This window comes from Alligator mississippiensis, chromosome 7 (assembly GCF_030867095.1).
Source record: "Alligator mississippiensis isolate rAllMis1 chromosome 7, rAllMis1, whole genome shotgun sequence".
Lineage (NCBI taxonomy): Eukaryota > Metazoa > Chordata > Crocodylia > Alligatoridae > Alligator > Alligator mississippiensis.
This window is the reverse complement of record NC_081830.1, coordinates 5932317-5945115: the sequence shown is the minus strand read 5'-3', so window position 1 is coordinate 5945115 and position 12799 is coordinate 5932317. Positions and strand designations below refer to the sequence as shown.

The 12799-nt window shown below is 54.5% G+C and overlaps 1 protein-coding gene across 1 annotated transcript; it reads left to right on the top strand.

The window, feature by feature from the left end:
- Positions 1–7167: 7167 nt before the first annotated feature.
- LOC132251563 (ribonuclease pancreatic-like) lies at positions 7168–9917 on the top strand. The gene is made up of 3 exons (XM_059731385.1): positions 7168–7353; positions 8299–8366; positions 9806–9917. Exons 1-3 carry the CDS (start codon positions 7168–7170, stop codon positions 9915–9917), a joined length of 366 nt encoding a protein of 121 aa, XP_059587368.1.
- The last annotated feature ends 2882 nt before the right edge of the window (positions 9918–12799 follow it).

Genomic DNA, 12799 nt, shown 5'->3' with positions numbered 1-12799 from the left:
GTTAAGGCTTCATTAACTTTATTGCAAGGGATAAAGGTAAGTAAATGAATTTCACTTGTGCTTTAATGAGTAATTGAAGTTTGCCCCCAGCCATTGCTGCTAAAAGTCTGCGGGCTCCCACCTGATGCTGCAGCTCCCAGCTTGAGAGCACACAGCCCCCGCGTCCCAGTGTCGAGTGCCCTGAGATCTCTGCCCTCCAGCCCCAGGGAAGATGGGCCCATGGCTCAGCTTTGTTCTCATGGCAGCAGCTGTACCAGGTATTTTCCACCCGTAACTCCAAGAGGTGGCCTGAGTCTGGCAGCTTCTCCAGGTGAAATTCACATCAGCATGGACAGCCTGGTCCTGGGAGAACAGTGACAGGATTTAGGATATTCTGTCTTACCCAAAGTCCCAGCTGCTCTCTCCTCCCAGACAGTGCCTTGGCTTGGTCCTGGGACATGTACAGAGCACCTCTTTCCCCTGGCTCCAGCTCTAGCTCCTGAATCGCTTTCTTTCTCCCTGTCTTAGGGAAAGCCAGTGACTATAGAAAAATCCACGTCCCCTTCATGGCTCACTCATGCCCCTGTGCCCGCCAGCTTACCTTTAGCTCCCAGGGCTGTCCAAGGGGAGCAAGCAGGAAAGGAGGACCCACCTGCCAGCCACCCACCATGGCTCTTACTGCCCCGCTGCTGCTGTCCTGCCTGAGCCCAGCCAGGAGGGGTGGTGGCAGCAGCTCTGTGTCGTTTCCTTGCTTGGTTGTGGTGGGGGGTGCAGAACCAGGGATTTGGGGGTGCCAGGGCAGGGCAGACCTGATCCAGGGTGCAGGGAGGTGGTGGCATTCATGTAACCAAAGATTTCTGCTGGCTTTTTCAAATGGCCCATGAAATACAGAAGCAGGAAAGAAGGTCCTGAACGATTGGTGCGGATGTGAGGGCCTAGCAGGACCTGAGGCGGTAGAGGAGAGATTCCCTCCTCTCTGGTGCCCACAAGCAGCGTTTCTTTGGAAGCCAAAGGAGCTGAGAGAAATGGGAATGGGGGAGGAGAGCTGTGTGCTTCCCCTCAAGCCATTTGCAAATGTCCTTGCAGCAGCCCATGTTTCAGAGCTTGGGTTCAGGCCCAGGCTTGAGATTCTGGTGTTTTGATTGGTGGAGTGCATCCACCAATCAGGAAGCAGCAAGAGCGATGAAGCCATGCCCCTGTCCTGAATGGAGGGTAGAAGAGGTGAAGCGGACCTGATTGGAGGCTGCAGCACTGTCCGGTCGGGGAGACTTCAGGGTGGGAGCCCTGGAGAATATGAAAGGAGCTGCGCGCCCGGCAGAGGGAGATGGCGGAGAAGGGAGAAGAGCCGGGCGTAGAGCGGAGGAGAGCGGCTCGGCAGGTGAAGCCGGAGCCCAGGAGAGTCCCTGAGGATGTCCATCAGCAGGGAGCTGCAGACCGCCCCAGCAGTTAGGCTCTTGGTGTGCAGCACGGCACACGGTGTCTGGGCCCTGGGGGTCTGCACCTTTTGGTGCGTGGCCAGAGACATGATGTGCAGGCCGGTGCAAGGAGCAGCATCTTTGTCATGCAGAAGCAGCTCAGTGCAGATGCTGCTGCCCAGAGGGTCGAGGAGCAGACGGAGTACCGGTGCTGCACAAGGTTGCCCGGGCCTCCAACCCCTAGCACAAGGTGAAGCGCCCACTACAGAGTGGTTTATGTGGCCCGAAGCCAGGCCGGTGGCAGCAGAGTCGGGTGCAGGAAAGCCTGGCAAGGAACAGAGCTGGACCTGCAGAATGGGAGGCAACCCTGCGGGCCTGTGGAGTGGTAAGTAACCCTGGTGAGAGGGTCTGCTCAGGAGAGGGAACCGCAGGGTTGTGAAGGGACTCCATGTGGCCACTCCTGGGTGACAGAGGGATCTTAGGAGTTTTGGGCGTCTGCCTCTCCTTTTCTTTCCCCCCAGCTCCTTCCCTGTAGCTGTACCTTGGGAATGGGGCCTCTGCCCTGGAGGGCACCTGCCTAGTCTAAGGATTACTTCTTATATTTGTAGACTATGCCCTAAAGCTTATGTGAATAAGTTGAAGTAATAGTTTGTATATTAATAGAGTTATAAGATTGCCCATCAATAGCCTTTGCTCTGGATTTTATGTTGTTCATTTGTATTTTTTAATAATAATTGGGTGTATATAAATGGTATAGGGTATATTGTTTTGTAAATTTATACCTGTAAATATAATTTATGTCCTTACCCTTTAATGTTTTTATTGCAAAATAAATTTGTATATAGTTCAGTAATTGAGTGACTGGGCCTGACACTAGAGGGGACAAAGGCAGCCACTGGGCTGCTGTGTCCCTCCACAGCACCCTGCCCTGCCAATTATTCCCTCAATTGGAGAGGGGAATACAAACCTGTGTAGACCTGGGCTACACTTAGCTGAATATAATGCCAGCAGAAATGTTTCTTGGCAATTCAGGACTTGGACTATTGTGCTGCTCCCCCTTTGAGCAGGCTGGGCTGGACATTCCCCAAGGGCCCAAGGGACTGAGGAGCCCCACTGCCATGGCTGCTCACAGGGATGAGGATCCCAAACACCCTATGATGGGGCTCCTGTGAGGTATGTACTGTTTTATACCGACTGTCTGACACATGCCTGGTGAAGCTCTCAGGCCTTTGCTCTCTGCAACATTACAGGTCCAAATATAGCAAGCCCTCAGGTGGCCAAGGCTGATCCTGTCTGAGATTCCCCCCATGTGTGTGGGGTTTCTAGGTGGAAACTTCCCTGTCTGAGTTGCAATTAGGCTGCATTAGAAAGAACAGGCTTCCCCTTTTTGTGCAGACCCTGCTCTGCTGTGTGTCACTGTGTCTCTGGCACAGTAATACGTGGCGGTGTCTGCGGCTGTCAGAGAGCGCAGCTGCAGGGAGAACTGGTTCTTGGAAGTGTCCCTGGAAATGGTGATGCGGCTCTGGAGGGATGGGTTGTAGTTTGTGCTGCCACTGTAGCTAATGTACCCCATGTATTCCAGCCCTTTCCCAGGAGGCTGCTGGATCCAGCTCCAATAGTAATTACTGGTGGTGATGGAGAAACCTGTGACAGTGCAGGTCAGGGTGAGGGTCTCTGCAGGCTTCACCACCCCTGGGCCAGACTCAACCAGCTGCACATCAGAGAGCACACCTAAAAGAAAAAGAAAGTAGGTAAAAAAGAAGGTCCATGGAGAAACCCCAGAGCCCTGGATTCCCCTGAACCTTCCTCATAACCTACATGGGGGAGTAGAGAGAAGCAACAGGAATAGGAATAAGGAGTTCATTGCTGCTGCCCTATAACAAGGGAGACTCAGCAGGCAGCAAGGGGCTGGGTACAGACTGAGGCTCCTGGATACAGGATCTCTATTTAACCAGTAGCCCTGGCCAGGGATTTGCATGCTGCTCCCAGGAGGGTATAAGCAGCCCCAGGCTGGGAGCGCTCAGCACAGGGCCCTGCTCTCTCTGCATGGGGCTCAGTCTCTGGCACAGGGGAGACACTGGGGTCAGCACCGCCAGAGGGGAAAGGCTAATAAATACTTGGCATTAAACTGGGCAAATGATGAATATAGGCGGAAATGCAGCATGCAAACTCTTCGTGTCCTCACATTCAGAATTGGTCCTTTGAGGTTCATCCTTTATGGCCATCTGTGCCAGTGGTGCTCAGCATTTTTGGGATCTACGCTGAATGGCCAGTTCAGTGGACCTGATTCTGTGCCCAGGGCAGGGGAAGTGGGCCCCATCCAGCTGCGTAGCACAGGGCAGTGGGCAACCTGGCTCCAATCCTGCCATGTAAGGGCAGGGGTCTTGGCCCAGCCCCAGCCCACAACTGCAAGGGGTGGATGGGGAGCATGGCTGACCCAGCTACTTTTTTTTTTTTTTTTTTCAAAAATATTTATTTCTATATATATAGAAATATATATCCAGTGGAGAGGGGTACAGCATAGACATTTTTAGGATTAGGCCCTCTGAGGAGGGCAGTGGGTGGGGGTATGGGTATTGGGATACGTGTGTGTTTGCATGATGCAAACTGTGTAATGGGTTTCTAGTCGGCCTGTGCGAGTCGGCAGCGATCTGATCCGGCTTTGGATCCGGCCATTTTGGATGTCCGCGATCCAATCCGATTCAGAGTTCCTGCCAAACCCCTGCACTGATCTTCTTGAAACTTGGCCGGCTTTGTGGCCTCAGTAAGAGTTACCAGCCCTGCAGTTTTCACCCCACTGTGTTGTAACACATAGATGTGACAGGAGTTTTGCTTTCAAGAATTTGGTGTGATGTTACCCCGAAACTGCTGCACTGATCTTCTTGAAACTTGTCAGGCTTCATTCCTTCTGCAGAGTCTACTGTCCGTCCAAATTTAATCCAAATTGGAGAAAAAACAACAAAGTTATAGGTATTTTCTTGCTTCCCCATTATACCCTATGGCCGGATCTCCGAGGTGCCTCCTAAGCTCTTCGGGAAGCCGAACGAGGCAGCGCTTCGACCCGGATGTGCCGCTTCAGACCCTAAAGCGTGGGAAGCTTCTCCAGATCCGAAGCTCTGTCTGAAGCCTCGCACAGCCCCAGTTTTTAGTGTGCTTTGAGCTGCCGAGTGAACCACAAGGGCCGCTTGGCAGAGTGTTAGAGGTGGAGATTATATACCTATATCGATATATACAGTGCAGTCGTGTCATATGCTCATTTAACGTGCGCAAATTCAACTATAATCAGGGGGCGGGGCTTGAGTATGCGGTGGCCCTGGGAGGTTTTGGGAGCTGGTGGTGGCCTGGTGGCACGCAGCCATCCCCCCCACCACCCCGCGCTGCGCCGCTGCCGCCGGCTGCACAGCTCCCAGCACGGCTCTGCAGCGGCGGCGGGAGGTTTTGGAGGCAGAGGCAGTTGCCGCTTCTCAAGTCACTGGTGATTTGACTATACGCTATTTTCGCCCTACGCGGTGACCTCAGAACCTCACCCCTGCTTAAGATGCGACATGCCTGTAGATATCAATATAACTATATATCTATATCTCTATATCTGAGCAGACATAGGAGGTGCCAGGGTCTGAGCACTCAGTACATGGTGATGGCCCTTTAGGGCAGCCGAGCACTTTGTTGTTAAACTCAAGATGCAGAGGAAACAGTCTCTGATGGGAGTGTGGGGAGCTGTGATGTCAGAGTAGGGAGAAGGGATCAGAAGTAGCCACAGAGCTGGAGCAGTTTGGGTGAACAGAGGACCTGAGAGTGTCCCAAAACAACCCCGTGCATGGGGGATCAGGGGCCTTGTTCCCTGTGCAGCTCAGGGAGGGGGGAAGAGAGCCCAGGGGGGTCAGGCTGAGCCTGGGTCTCTGCTGTGCATTGTTTACATGAGATTTGGGGCTGAGCGCAGCAATGGGGGTGTTTTCCCCATACCCGTCTGCTGCGGGGTTTGTCTCCTCGGAGTGCAGAGCTGGGAGCTCAGCAGTGCAGCGCTGCAGTGACTAGCGCTCTGCTCTGGGTGCTCAGGGGTCTCTGCCCCTCATCCCTGCCTCGGGGAGTTCGTGCTAGAGTGACTGTCCAGGCCTGGTAGGTCATGGTTTTTGTGCAGGCTCCCATGGGTTTTCATTCACTGCGTCTGTGGCACAGTAATACCGGGCTGTGTCTGCAGGCTGGAGCCCGGTCAGACGCAGGTGTACTTGGCTGCTGGAGGTGCCTCTGCTGATGGTGAGGCGGCTTTGGAGAACACTATTATAACCAGTGCTTCCATCTTTCCCGATAGCTCCAACCCACTGCAACCCTTTTCCATCTGCCTGGCAAACCCAGTGCACAGGATAGCTAGTGAGAGAGAATCCAGACACGGTGCAAGTCAGAATGAGGGTCTAACCAGGCTTCACCACCCCAGGGCCAGACTCCTTCAATGTGACCTGGGACAGGACACCTAATAGAGAAATGAACCCGGTGTGAGATAATGTACCCTCTCTCTCTACCTCTGCATCCCCCTGCCCTACACGGAAGCAGACACTCACCGAGGGGGGCTGCCAGCAGGGACAGCAAAGCTAGTGCTGGCATCATGGTTGTTCTGGCTAATGCCTGGTGTCTTCAGCAGGTAGGAAGGGGCAGGTCTGCAGAGACACTGAGAAACCCAGGGCAGGGCTGGTGCTTAATGAGGATGAGCCTTGCAGGGAATAAACAGGAAATGGGGTCACACCATTTGCATGTGCTCGTTTTATAAGGGCCCTTGGCAACTTTTCCTCAAATATTGTACATCTGGCTATTGACTTACAGGGGGTTAAGGCCCGAGGGGTTTAGGAACCTGGGGAAGCCGATGAAGACCCAGAGGATTCAGGGAACCTGCTTATGACCCAGTGCTGTCAAAGCTCTGGTACTTCCTTCCCTCCCAGGGAACAACCCCTTCCCTTGGATGCTCTTGTGATGGCCTCATGGGGGGTGGGTCAATGCACTAAATTGTACAGTCCCTGAACTAAGCCTCATCAGCCTGGGGGTGCCTTGATTTGTTCAGCAGGTCCCTGCTCTGGGGAGCAGTGCCAGGTTGTTCCCAGCCCCAGTTACTGCCTTGACGTGCCCTGACTCCACAGGGCAGCGATCAGACAGGGCCTGAGGTCCTGGCACCAGGGGCTGCTGTTTAACCAGGTCCTCCTGAACCAGGGATAGTCCTGTTGTTAAATGCCAGGCGGGTGGCTGAGCAGCTGGTCCTGGAAGGGCGCGAGAGCCATGGAGACAAGTAGGAGCCCAGACCATGCCCTGCATATGGACAGCAGGACCTGCCTGCCTGAAGGTGAAGCGCTTCCCCAGAGCCTGAGAGCAAGGCCAGGGTGTCCCAGGAAAGACACAACGTACCTTGCAGCAGGGAGCAGCAGCCCTATCCTGGTAGCACAGTGTTTCTGCACAGGGATTCAGCATCAGGGGCTGGGGCAGGACCCTAAATACCAGTGGAGCTGGTTTTCCTTGCATCTGACGTACTGGTGCATGACAGCACGATTGTGGGGCCTTCCACAAGGAGAATAAAGGAGAACACGACCAAAGAGTTCAGGGGCTAAGGTTGTCCCAGACTGGTACCACTCCCCGGCCAGGCCAGACCAGAGGCGCCCACAGCCCCAGCACTCAGCACCTTGCCCTGTGGGAGGGAAACCCCTGGTTGCTGTGGCAACAGTGCTGCTCCCTGCAGTGACATCACAATGCCAAGCCCCAGCGTCAGCTGCTGATGTTCCTGATGCTGATGCCGATGTCTTCCTGGCCGAGCGCAGACAGCAGGGAGTCACAATACGGCGCGTTGCAGAGGCAGCACATCAACGAGCCGTCATACCCGCCGTTCATTGATTCCTACTGCAACAGGAGGATGAAGAGACGGGTGATGACCACTCCCACATGCAAGCCCTTCATCACCTTCATCCATGCAGATTCATCAACAGTAGGAGCCGTCTGCACATGGGCTGGGAGTAAGAGGCCTAAAAAGAGGTATTACAGCAATGACAACTTCTATGTCACCTGGGAGCTGAGCCCTGCTTGGTTCTTGGCAGGAGGGGTAGTGGGGCATGCATGTCTGCAGGCCAGAGTGTCACCCTCTGTGGAGAACCTCAGCTGCAGGGTCCTGGCCCCTGGGAGCGTCTGCAGAGGAAGAAGTGTCTGACCCTGGAGAGAACAAGGGGACAATGTCCATCCCACTATGCATAAACCTGATGGACCCTTTCCAGGCTGTAATGGGGACTAGACAGGTTAGAGAGCAGCAGGCTGGAAAGGGTTAATGAGGGAGAGAAATACCTCCCAGGCCTGCAATCCTTTGCCCATCAGCTCCAGCTGCTCCAGCAGGCTCAGCCCAGCTCCCCTGGGTTGTAGCAGGGAGGCTGTTTGCTGCCGTGGGTGTGCTCCTGCCTTGCACCTGGGAGAAGCTGTTTGAGGAGCGGCCTGGAGCAGAAGTTGAGGGGAGAGGTGTCTGTCGTCCTGCCCTGGGATCCAGGTTGGGGTCTCAGAGCTGGAGTCCTGCAGAGAGGCTGGGGTTTGTCTTCATGCATCCTTCTTTTATCCTGGAGACTTTGTTCTCCTGGATGGAGCTGGCAGCTCCCTTGGGTGCTGTGCTCAGTGTGTTTCCCTTGCTGCACTCATTTTAATCCTGTGACCTCCTTCCTATTCCTGTTGTACTTTCAGTCGTGCCCAGAAATCAGGTGATGTCGACCCAGTGGCCTACCTTGGTAAGGAGAGCTGATAGTGTGTTGCAGTGGGCCGTGGCCCATGTTCCTTAGGCAACAACTAGGCCTTGCTGTGTCTGGGCTGGTGGCTGCTGCTTGGGCCATTGCTGTGGTGCCGGTGGGATTTGCATGTAGGAATAATCCTATGTCCTGGTGTGAATGGGTGCTAGTGCGAGAGGGCTGTAGAGAGACTGTGCTACAAGACGGTAGCTGCTGAACCTATGCTGGAAGGCAGCAGGTGAGTGCAGGGATTTTCAGCCGAGTTGATGCCAATGTGCTCTCCATCATGAAGGTGCTGTAGAGGGATGGGGCTGCTTTTTATTCGTAGTGCTTCTCCCGGGTGGTTCCTGCAGAGTTTGGCATCATGGGGGCATGTTGGTGCCCAGAGCTGTGCCCACGGTTTGGAGGCAGTTTTGGTTGTGGAAGGGGAAGTTGTCATGGGTGGGGATGATGCGCTGTGACCCATGGTGCCTGGGGGATGCTGGGCTGATCTTGCTGCCCAGGTGGAGCTGAAGGGGCAAGTGATGATGCATCAGGATGAGGGCTGTTTGTGGGTGTAAGGGGGTTGGGGAAGCTGGCCTGGGCTGAAGGCAGGGCTGTGGGAAGTCACTCGCACGCCCAGAGGCTGTGACAGGCCCCGCGCTGTCCCTGGTGCAATGGGTAACCCCAGCTTTCCCGTCAGATTCCAGAGCTCTCAGCCAGAGCAGCTGTAGGGAAGCTCAGCCCCTGGGAGCAGTGGTCCTGAGTGTCCCGGGATGGCTACTTCAAGATGAGTTCACAGTGGGGATTTGCATAAAAGGAAGAGCCAGGGGCCTGGCCTGGGGGAGATGGTTAAAAAGCATTTCTATGTGCATGCACGTGCACATGTGTCAGTATGTGTTTCTGGCCTGTGATGTGCCTCCCTCCATCTCCTTCTGGCCCCTTTCCTCTTGAGACCGCACACTGGCAGGAGGTCGCAGAGCTGCTGCAGCTTCTTCCTCCCTGTCTGCCCTCTCAAGGACATGGGCTGGATCCCAGCCAGGGGCTTTCCGGAGGAGTTTGGCCCTGGGCTCCAGGGGGCTCTGGGGCAGGCCCTGCCTGAGCAGCTGGAGCCCTGTGGCCTGAGGGGTCTCCTCACTCCTCTGTTGGTTGTGACCAAGTCCACGCTGAGCCCTGGTCTGGATCCTGGGGGACGCTCGCTGTTGCTTATAGATGATATGCTGTAGCTCTCTATTTACGGGATAGAGATCTGGGGGGAGGAGGCGTCACTAATGGGTCATAAGAGCAAGTAGTGGAGCCTAGCTGGACTCTTCAGACCCCTTGCAGGTGCTTCCCGCTCTGCCCACTCAGGCAGGCTGGGCCTGGCAGGGCCCCTCCTTGTGCCCTTTGGACTCCCCAGACAGACACCTTGGTGGGGCAGAACGGACGCTGGGGCAGGACTCCTGGGCTCCAGTGCAAGGCCTGGGAAGTCTCCCCTCTGCTTGCTTGCTAACCATGCTTAGGATTTAACCCCCAGACATGTAAGTGGCCTGGAACAGGGGTACCCATGGGGGTAATTGCTGCCCTTTGCAGCTCCTGCCTGAACCAGCCTGCCATCCAAGGGAGTGTATGTGCTGGCCCCAGGATGTGTCCCTGATCAGTGTGTCTGGTACAGTGATACGGGGCCATGTCTCTGGGTTGTAGGCCTGTCCCTCGCAGGTGCACACGGCCTCTGGCGGTGTCTGTGGTGATTGTGGTGGAGGCTGCTGGAGCCAGCTCCAATCGCAAGAACTGCTGGTGGAGTCACCTGGGACAGCGCAAGTCAGGGTGAGGGTCTCTCCAGTCCTCACCATCTCTGGGCTGCACTCAGTTAGCCAAGAAGACCCTAAAGTGAGGAAAAAGTAGGTAAAGAATAATTATGGTCCAGGGAGGATGCCCCAGAGCCCTGGATTCCTGTGATCCTTTCTACAGAAAGGGAGTTGAGAGCCCAGGAGGGAATCTCGGCTCCTAGGAGCTGAGCACCCCAGGGTGGCTACTTGAACCAGGATTCGCCATGGGAATTGCATAAAGGGGTGAGCCCAGAGCCTGGCCTAGGGGAGGTGGTGAAAAGAGCAGCTGTGTGTGTGTACATGTGTATGTGTTTCTCGTCTGAGATTTGCGTCCCTCGATCTCCTGCTGGGACCCCTGTCTGAGACCCCACACTGGCAGGAGGTGGCAGAGCTACTTGCTCCTCGGGTGCCTGGGGCTGGATCAGCTCTGGCTCCTGGCCTGGGCCCCTGGAAGATACTCCCTCTGCCATTTACACAGTACCTCTGAGTCCCGTTTTCATATTTGCGAGGGATGGGGGATCAGTAATGGCTGATTGTAGCATGGAGTGGAGCCTGGCTGAAGCACACAAACCGCAAGCAGACAGCCAAAGGGCTTGCAGCAGCTGCCCTCAGCCCACCCAGGCACCACACGTGGCAGCCCGGGCCTCCCGCCCCCAGCACAAGGTAGAGCCATCGGTGCATGCGATGATTCGCTGGGCTACCTGCGAGCGGCAGCCCAAGGGGAGCCAGTGGCCTGGGAGGCCATGCCCATGAGGAGCAACTCAGCCAAGAGGATGAGGACCACCCATCCAGGCCCTGGAGCAGTGAGTGGTTGGGGAAGGGATTGCCACAGGGGAGGGGAGCTGCCCTGGCTGTGGGGCAGCTTATCCCTGGGAAAGCTTGAGCTGATTGGCTGTTGTGGTGCCTTACATTTTGTGGGAGAGTGCCTCCTAGTCTGTGACACTGCGCCTTATATTGTGTGGACATTTTCACTTTGTATGTTCGTAGATTATTTCCTACATTTCATAGATATTAGGGGCAGGAAGGGACCTCGTGAAATCACGAGGCAGGAAGTCAGCTGGCAGGAAGTCAGCTGGGATCAAGTGACCCGAGCAAGAAAAACATCCGCCGGTTTTTTGAAAGAGTCCAGAGTAGGTGTTTGCACCACCTCTGGGGGGAGTCTATTCCAGGCCCTGGACACTTAAACCATAAAGAAAAACATTCTTACGTTTAGCCTAAATTGGCCTTCTGGGAGTTTATGACCCTTAGACCTTGTTGTCCTTTGTGGAGCTCTGGTGAACATCTGTTCTCCCAGGCCCTTATATACCCGTGTTATAGAAATGTAGGCTGCTACCACGTCCTCCCTGAGCCTTCTCTTTTCCAGACTGAAGTGTCCCAGATCCCTCAGCCTCTCCGCATACACCCTGCCCTCCAGGCCTTGGATCATATGAGTGGTTCCCTTCTGGACTCTCTCAAGCTTTTTCACATCCCTCCTGAAGTGGGGGGCCCAAAACTGGAGGCAGTACTCCAGCTGTGGTCTCACCAGAGCTGAGAGAAGTGGGAGGATGACATCCCTGATTTTGCCTGAGGTGTATCTGTGGATGCATACCTAGTTTGGTTTGGTTTACCAGTGACAGCATTGCATTGGTGGCTCCTATTCCTCTTGTAGTCAATCAAGAACCCCACGTCTCCTTCAGTCGTGGTGCTAGTGAGCATAGCACTGCCGAGCCTGCAAGTGTGTTGCAGGTTCTTCCTACCGAGGTGCAGCACCTTACACTTGTCTACATTGAAGGTCATCAGGTTTTGGTGAGCCCGCCTTAAGAGCCTGTCCTGCGGTGTGACCACCCCCCCCTATAATTTGGTGTCATCCATGAACTTTGCCAGTTCATGTCTGGCTCCTGAATCCAGATCATTAATGAAGGTGTTAAAGGGTACCGGCCCAAGTAGCTAGCCCTGAGGGACTCCACTGTGCCACATTTGATGTGGTCCCATCAACTAGTACTCTTTTGATCTGATCTGTAGCCAGTCACCTAGCCATCAGATCATATAATGATCAAGGCCACAGTTCCTCACCTTAACCAGGACATCATGGGAAGCTAGGTCAAGGGCTTTCTTGAAATCCAGATATATAATGTCCATGTCATCTCCCTTGTCCAGGGCATATGTTACCTGGTCATAGAAGGAGATGAGGTTGGTCAGGCAAGACCTGGCAGTCACAAAGTCATGTTGGCTGGCATTCAGATACTTGCCTTGTGTTAGTCTGGTGTTGATGCGTCCCTCAACAACTTTCTGGAGGATTTTTCTAGGGACGGACATCAAACTGATTGGTCTCTAATTCCCTGGGGCATCCCTCCTCCCTGTATTAAAGATAGGGGCCACATTGGCTCTTTCCCAGTCTTCCAGGACCTCACTGAGCACCTTGAGTTTTCCAATATCTTTTCCAAGGGGGATGCAATGACGTCTGCCAGCTCCTTCAAGACTCTCTAAACCCCTTACAATGTCACCATCACCAGAGTCTCCTGTTCACCTCACTGATGCCATGGAGGCTTCCATGGCTGACCAGAGAAATCCAGGGCAGCCTAAGGGCCAAAAGGGGAGCACATAACAAGTGGAAACAGGGTGAGATCACTAAAGATGAATATACCTCCTCTGCTCGTGCTTGTAGGGAGGCAGTTAGACGGGCCAAAGCTACCATGGAGCTGAGGATGGCAACCCAAGTAAAAGACAACAAGAAATTGTTTTTCAGAGATATTGGGAGTAAAAGGAAGGCCCAGGGAGGAATAGGACCGCTGCTAAATGGGCAGAAACAATTGGTGACGGACAGGGGGGACAAGGCTGAACTCCTCAACGAGTTCTTTGCCTCAGTGTTCCTAAGCGAGGGGCACGACAAGTCTCTCACTGGGGT